An 8,371-nucleotide genomic window follows, 5' to 3' on the forward strand; every position below is an offset into this window, starting at 1 on the left:
CACGTGTGCACACCTTTTAATTATCATGTGTGTTCCCAACATAAATTAATGACCACGGAAAGTGGCAATTACAACCCACGTACAAAATGCTGGAGAAACAGAAGATTTGGAGAAATAATAAGGGAAAAGATACAGGCTGATGCTGAGGGGAGAAGGGCGCTCATGATATTTGACCCATTTCCTCTTCTTCTTCTCTTTTTTGTTTTCCTGTGCAGTGGTGTTTTTCAGTTTCATGTGCTCCATAAGCACCACATTGATGTATGTCTCTAATTAATTATCATGTTTTGCTTATGGTTCAGATATTTCTTGGTTATTTCATTTGTTTCGGTACTCACCTCAGTTGAGTAGACTCATGCCAGTTTCAAGTCAAGTCACCCAGTTTTAAAACTATGCACGCTATTACAATAATGGACGATTTATGTGAACTTGGCAATGGTCAATTGTCAAATCATGTGTTGCTCATCTGAATGTTTGGTGCATGGTATTAATTGGGATTAGATAGTATGGGATTGCATTTTGTCCATGCAAATTCTATCTGTATTTGGAAAAAGGCAGAAAGGATTGCAACAATCCCAATATCATGTTATCTAATGCCAGTACTAGATCCAGGGGATTTCTGGTAGATTTTAATTGAAATCCATTACATCCATGAGCCCTATGTCAATGCATGTGTTTTATCTATGTCGTCCACCCATATACACCCTTTACACATTACATTTGAGTTTCATATGCGTATAGGTGACCAACATCAACTGAAATCTAGTCCATTGATTGCAATTCTAGGGTCCACCAAATGCAGGCTTCACTTAATACCATATTAATTGTGAAATCTAGTCCATTGATTGCAATTCTGAGGTCCACCAAATGCAGGCTTCACTTAATACCATATTTTCTCGAAGAAAGAATTTGATCAAATATGAGACTATTGGAGGATCAAAATACCATGGAATTATCAGACATTCAATCATTGTGTAATAATGGTGTCAGTTCCATCTAATGCAATTCACACCATTTGACTGGACAGGCCTTATTTACGGCATTTTCACCGTGAGGACCAGTTTTTCTCTGATGGAAGCTTAGAAAACAAATAGATGGCCAGAACAAAGAATGGTTTTAGTCATCCAATTGTTGCATGTACAATATGGTCCACTAGAAGGGGGATGAAATGCCACTTTTTTTATTTCAGAATCCAAAAGAATATATTACAGATCATCCATTCAAAGAATGTGAGCCACCTAAACTCTAAAACTACACACAAAATCATCACTAGTCTATCAAAAGCTAAGGCCTTTTCAACCCTTTCGTTTCACCACAGCCCATGATAGATGAAGGCAGCTTCCCAACCTTCTCCACCCCTTCTTCAAACACTACACCCATGCCCAAGAAGAAATGGGCCTCTATATGGCAATGGAATGCCCACACACCAGGGTTATCTGCCCGAAACCTCAGCGCGGTCCACCCGTATGGATGGACTGGCACCGTGTTCTTCATTATCGGGTCCACCAAGTTGTACTTCTTTGGGTCATTAACTGGATCAAACACTCCATTCCCATAGCCCAGCACCCAGAAGTCATGCCCGTGAAGGTGCCACGGATGCGTCTCACTGTTGTTTGGGTTCATCGTGTTTGCATTCTGTAGGATAATGTCCACCGTTGAATTGAACTTTAACCGGTAAATCGAGTTGCTAGAAGTGGCATTTGTATTAGGCGCAACGCTGTATATGTCATAATTTGCATAGTCGTAGGTTTCTGGTGGTGGGGTCTGATCAAAGGCATTGGTTAAGTTCTCCTTAAGAGCAACTAGATATGGTGTGTGAGGGAGGGTGAATGATACATTGTTAATCGACCATCGAACGAAGCCGTTGATTCTGTTTTGTGTGTTGAGGAGTATCATCACCCTATCAGAGGTGAGGGGAGGTTGGTGGATGTAGCCCTTGTGGGACTTGATCATGAGACTCTGGGCCACTCGGACATTTGTATCATTCCAGAGTGGTCCAGTTGGTGGGGTCGTGGTAGGTAACTTTCTTGGGTGGTTCGGATAGTAGTTGAAGATTGCTAGGCCAGTCGGAGTATCGGGTCTCCTGCTGACCACATTAGTGGCGGCCCAGTAGTTCCTTGAAGGGTTCTGATCGGCTTTCACCAGGACGGAGTATGTCTCACCCGAGTAGATATTCAGATATTTGACAACGAAGGGCTCTACGTAGTGACCGTCGGCTTCCACTACAGTCATGTTATGTCCCTGATAGAAATGAGTAATAAAATCAAATTAGTAAGTATTACTTAATATAGATTACATCTTTTAAAATTTTAATAAGGTGAATAAGTATACATTGTCATATGTTTGATCATCCACCAGCAATCCCATGCCAATCGTGTTGTTTGGAAATACTCTTAAATTGAATGGTTTGATCAAAGGGCCATAGAAATTACCTCAATTCCAAAATTAAGAGCGGATAGAGAAGTCAGGCTGCCAATTCGCAGGCGGTATGTCTTCCCGGGCACCACCGTTAACACATAAGGACCGCACTCTGGATTAGATGTGTTGCAGATCGCAGCACTGTTGGAGCTGGAAGGAGTGACTAGAGAGCAATTGAATCTTCCCTTTCCTTGTATCAGAAGAGACTGCAAGACAATGAAATGAGAAACCCTTACATACCTCAAAGAGTGCAGAAATTTTATTTGTCTAGCTAATGAGGATTGGTCATTTGGATAGTTTATACACCAAAACCCAGTGTATAAACCATCTCATTCTACACATCCACATCACTGCTTGGATGGGCCAACACCCAAATATCGCATATCAGTCGAACGATCACCATCGTTCAGTCTGCAGACTTTGTGTTGACCATCACTTATAACTTCTGTCGATGGTCCAAAACTAAGCTATTCATCATGTGGTTACAATCATTCGACTGGTGGGATTTTTTCTGCTATGGCCCATCGAGCATTGATCTGGTTGTAATGCAGAGATTTGGTGAAACTAAAATGATTCATTGAAGAATTACCTCAGGCTCATTCACCCATTGAAAGGGTATGGATGATAGGCCGGTCACTTGCTCGTAGGTGCTTTTGTGCCACCAGTCAGTAAGGATGATGCTTCTATCATAGTCGTACGTGAACGGTTCCGTCTCCCCATCAGGGACGGACACTCGAATCGAACCATAGAGTCCAGCTTCTCTTTGCATTCCATAATGTGCATGGTAAAGGTAAGTTCCTGGCTGCAATATTTTCGAAGGAGTAAAGTTGATTTAGAGATCTTACTAATTCTCAATTACAGAGATAAGATGTTGTATGATATCCATGGCATAGTTGTATGCAATCGAGACCGTTCAAATCACTGATCCAATTCTAGATGGAGCAGAACCAAAGTTAAAAGTTATATAGATGGATCTGTTCACTTGGAATTTGGACCAGTTGTCACTATTTTGCTTTTACCATTCATTTAGATAGCAATCAATAAGAAGGCTCGTTGATATATGTAAACAAGATGAATCCACACCATTTTTATAAAAGAGTTGAACCCTCTTTGGGAATCTAAACACCGGAGTAGCAGTTCAAACAAACGTGTTGAAAAAGTGAAACTGTGGTTGTTGAATAGACTGATGGTACACGTATTCGGAAAATTGGGAACTAATCTTGCATCTCTGGACAATCAAGATTGGACGGTGATAAAGAGTGGGCTCCACTTGGCCCACCACCTTCTTAAAGTCTAAAGTAAGGGGTCCACGTTCTAAAATAAAAGCATGGAAAGGCTTTTCTTTACAACCCTTCCTGTCAATTCCATGCATGCTTTTTCGCTCTTGCCTTTTTGTACTCTTTTTCTACTTTTGCTGATTAAAGTAGAAAAGTGGCCCCACGCGGTTGTGCAATGGAATATGAAATAGTAAATAAATAGTAACGTCCAGAGTAATAGACCAATGACGTAGGTATGAACGTGAATCCTTAAGAAAAAAGTAAGAAAAAATAGAAATAATTTCTCTAAAATTGGTAATTTGATTGATGAATGAAATAAATAAGTTTACAACCCTTTAAATAGAGATACTAAATAGGGAAGAAATTTAAGAATAAAAATATAACTAAATTAAACTCCTAAAATTTGCAACTTACTATAAATAGTAAACTTACTATTAATGTATCGTTGTGATGTCTACTAGTGTGCAAGGTTTTCGGCAAAAAAATAGTAAGTGTCCCATTTGGCTTCACCACACGTTTCTTGTAATTATTCTAAGCACTTTTCATGTTGGGCACAACTCCTAAAGCCCAATGAATGTAGAGTTATAATCAAATTAAAACTTATTATTTATAGTAAAAAACAAAATTAAAATGGGATTTCGACCATTGATTTGGTGGCATTATGCAAATTCGGCGTGGGCAACCCAGCCTAGTGGGTTTGGGTGGCTAAAGTAGCTCGTCCAACTCCAAAATCATATGTGATACGTCGAATAACTCATTCCAGATTGCGAGATACGCAAGATTTAAGGTCTGACACTCCGGATCACTTTTATTGTCGACCGGGCCTTTTTTTTATCCATATTGGCCATGAAACTGTCCGCAACCTGCTCTACATCAACCAACCCCCATGTTGACCAGGTTAGGACTAATTTAATTAGGCCTGCCGGCAAGGCTTTTGAGCTTGGCACCTATGGCCCAATCTTGCTGTGGGATTGGAATCGAGTCAGCCCAACTCAGCTCAACCGGACGGACTCCATACATGTGTATCTTCTGTTTTACAAATACGCTGTTGCAATACTTGGTCGGCCAACACATGCATATTGTCTATTCCTTTTTCCACGTGTGACACATTGATCATCGAATGGATTAGGAACATTCATCAAGAAAATAGGGATTTGATCAATTTTGAGTTGGTAGTGGCTGGTTGGGCCAAGTTAACCCAGGGCCAATCATTTCTGGACTTGGGCTCGGGCCTTAGGGCTTTCATTGCCGACCCTCAAAAGAAAGAAAAATGGGTGTTGCATTGAAAACATTGGGTGCAGATATCAGTTTACCAAAATGGTGCTGGCTTGATTTTTGTGTTCCTGTTTTAAAGTTACTTTCTTTCCTTTTCTTCTACGTGCTTTCAAGCTGGCATGAAAGACACATTATCACATCCAGTCTTTCCCAGCGCGTTTAGAATATCCCATCTGCGGGCCACACCATGATGATCAGCTGTACAAACTATACACCGTTATTCAGTATATAGTCAATCTTCATCCACAAAACCTGGATGGATATCCCTCTACATGATAGAATACAGTCTCCAGATCCCTTTGAGATGGATGGTGGACGATTGATTATTACTTAATGACATGCACCGTTTGATCAGAACCAAGTGGCCCCAAGAGATTTGATTCGTTTTGATATGATGGCATGATGCAACCAGAAAGCAGAAGTAAATGCAATTTGGGTTATTGAAACTTACCCTATCAACTACAAACTTGTACACGAATGTGTCCCCGGGCGTGATTGGACACTGCGACACACCTTCGGTTCCATCGCTCCACGGCGTTCCGATCTGCGCAAATAACCGATATTCTTTTAAATCACAAAAAAAAAAAACATCATGATCTTGAACAATTTCGATATCGGGATGACCGATAGTACACATGGATCGATAACGGTACCTGTCGAATCCCATGCCAATGGATGGCGACATTCTCCGTCAGCAAGCTGTTTTTAAGCTCGACGATGATGGTGTCACCTTGTTGGGCTAAGATGGTAGGCCCAGGAGTCTTGCCATTTATGGCAATGGCCAGCTTCGTATAGCAATCAGGAGCTTTAAATTGGTACTGGACCTCCCATTTGTAGCGGCGTATTTTAGCATCAACCGTCGGGGTCGTTAGAGAGATGAAGAAACCCAAGAGAAACAATGCGAAGAACTTGAAAAGAGGACTGCTCATTTTTCCAAATAATCAAAACCAAAGATGGGTTTTGCAGAAAATGGGCCACCAAATGCTAGAAAGGAGATTGCAAACCCAAGAACAGATATATGGTTGTGATGAATGCAATCCATATATATAGAACGATGGGTATTGTTTGATGTTCACGAATGGAAAATGCAAGGCAGCTTCAGCTTCTATTCAACCGAGAAATGGTAGAAGTCCAAAGGAAGATTTATTCACGTCTTCAACAAATGTTAGTACGGTCTACAACGGCGGCCTAAATGACACCGATACGTAGATGATACCGAGTAGCTTTGTAGAACTATGGTAGAGGTAGAGTCAATTTTTAATAGTACACGTGGTATGGTCATTTATCATTGTACACCGTCCATGTGTTTTACCCTGCTGTGGATGGAGAATGATTAAATTAAATAGATGTTAAATGATCCTAAATAACTGATCCATGATTAAATTAAATATATGTTTAATGATCCTGAATAACTGATCAGTGGCCTCTGAATTGACGGTTGAAAATGGGTGAAATTAATGTGAGAGCGAAGAGAAGTGATGAACAGGGCTGTATAATAAGTATGGTTTTTAAGATATCTACCATCAATGGCAAGCCTCGGTAGACGGATGGTCTAGATTCATACAGCACCCAGCCATTTGCAATTTGGATAGGATGGCTCTAACATATTCCGGTTCTACAGGCACTACGGTATCATGTCTGACGGGAACGGATACGTTAGTGGGTGTTGCCCTTACCATGGGGCCCACCTTAATGATTGTTGTATATCCACGCCGTTCATCCGTTTCTCAAGAGTAGTTTAGGACGTTTTACTAAAAATTAAGTATATGGAAATCTAAGGTGTACCACAGCGTGGGAAACAGTGGTTATTAAATGTCCACCGTTAAAAACTTCCTAAGGCCCAAAGTAAAGCACAAAATAACGTTTCCTTTCCATCCAACTCATTTACAAGGTCATCCAAAACTTTTATGGCCCACAGAAAGCTTTAAATGTTCATTCACCACTGTTTTAAGGTGTGTGGTAAACCTGATATTTGAATATGCTAAATTTTCGTATCACATCATAAAATGATATAAAAATCAGATGGACGGCACGGATATATATATAAAAAAATCCTTATCAAGTTGGGTCCCCGGCGGTAAGAATAACAGCTACTAAGGTGTTAATCCGCTCCCATGTGGCCATGTCTGACAACCTCTGCCCATAGAAAATAACAAAGGAAAGCGGATTGGCTCCTGCCTCAGCCTGGACGGACTCAGTCCAGGCAGGAGCTCTGTGGGCCCCACCTTGATGTATTGGTTTTATCCATTCGGTTCATCCATTTTTCTATATCATTTTATTGTATTACTTTTAATTAGAGGCAGATTTAAATATCAAGCAGTGGACCATAACACAGGAAGCACCGTTGAAACCTTCCTAAGCCAAACCACGCGGTTTGTTTTCCATCCAACGTTTTAACAAGGTCCGTAAACCTTGACAAAGGAAGAAAAAATAAATAAATAAAATAAAATTTTAAAAAAAAAAAAAAAAAATCAACTTGATCAGAGCTGCCAAGAAAGTCCACTCGGGCAATGAGAATGCGCGGATGCTCTTCCCATTGATATAAATGGGAACCTCAACGGCTGTCGTATGAGAAAGTCCACTCGGGCAATGAGAATGCGCGGATGCTCTTCCCATTGATATAAATGGGAACCTCAATGGCTGTCGTATGAGCCAATAATATTTCCTGAATAGCAAATTATTGCCATCGAATCTCTAGCCTTTATTATGGGATCTTAACCATCTATTTGCGAGCTTAAATTGAAGGCTAGGATTATTTACCTGGTAGTATAATTTGGTGGACGGACATCTATAGCTTTTGGGCCACTGGACACCGTGAAACTTCCATGTACCAAAAATCAGGGTAGTTCACTCATCAGTAACGCATGTTTTTCCAGAATTTGGACTGTTGGACTTCTTTTCCCAACCGTTCATTTTTATCATGAAAGTTTGATGTACTTGATCAGCCACCTGATGAATAACCCACATCCTTCACACACCTGACGAACCACGCTAGGATTATAAACGTCCTGCGGGCCCCACATTCTATCAAGCCCTTACAGAGTTACACGCATTAAGACATGGATGGTGGCCAATGCACCCAATGGGGGCACATGGTTCGGTGAACCATACATCTGGTGGGCCTTGCCTTTGATGGTGGATGCCCCAAGAGAACATCCAGATTGAAAAATCACTGCCATCCAATATTCAGCCTTTAGAGTGTGTTTTGGTTCCACTAAATGTCATGAAATTTTGCACAGAGTTAGAACGATTAATCATGAAATTTCATGATATTTGTGCAACCAAACGCACTATTATACAATAATTCATGATATTTGTGCAACCAAACGCACTATTATACAATAATTCATGATATTTGTGCAACCAAACGCACTATTATACAATTTGTTTTTTTATTTTTTAAA

General features: G+C 40.5%; 1 protein-coding gene across 1 annotated transcript; it reads right to left on the minus strand.

Moving 5' to 3' along the window:
* Positions 1-1,155: 1,155 nt before the first annotated feature.
* On the minus strand, positions 1,156-5,958 carry LOC131232754 (L-ascorbate oxidase-like). The gene is made up of 5 exons (XM_058229231.1): positions 5,621-5,958; positions 5,419-5,511; positions 3,005-3,217; positions 2,430-2,621; positions 1,156-2,238 (listed from the first exon to the last, which is right to left on the minus strand). Exons 1-5 carry the CDS (start codon positions 5,894-5,896, stop codon positions 1,282-1,284), a joined length of 1,731 nt encoding a protein of 576 aa, XP_058085214.1. The 5' UTR covers positions 5,897-5,958; the 3' UTR covers positions 1,156-1,281.
* Between the last annotated feature and the right edge of the window lie 2,413 nt (positions 5,959-8,371).

This window comes from Magnolia sinica, chromosome 2, assembly GCF_029962835.1.
Source record: "Magnolia sinica isolate HGM2019 chromosome 2, MsV1, whole genome shotgun sequence".
In the NCBI taxonomy this organism is placed as follows: domain Eukaryota; kingdom Viridiplantae; phylum Streptophyta; class Magnoliopsida; order Magnoliales; family Magnoliaceae; genus Magnolia; species Magnolia sinica.

Excerpts from the sequence above, each read along its gene's own strand:
- LOC131232754 (XM_058229231.1), bottom strand. The coding sequence starts at position 5,896 with ATGAGCAGTCCTCTTTTCAAGTTCTTCGCATTGTTTCTCTTGGGTTTC. Across the intron at positions 3,218-5,418 it reads ACAAGTTTGTAGTTGATAGG|CCAGGAACTTACCTTTACCA; the intron begins GTAAGTTTCAAT and ends AAAATATTGCAG. Across the intron at positions 2,622-3,004 it reads AATGGGTGAATGAGCCTGAG|TCTCTTCTGATACAAGGAAA; the intron begins GTAATTCTTCAA and ends ATTGTCTTGCAG.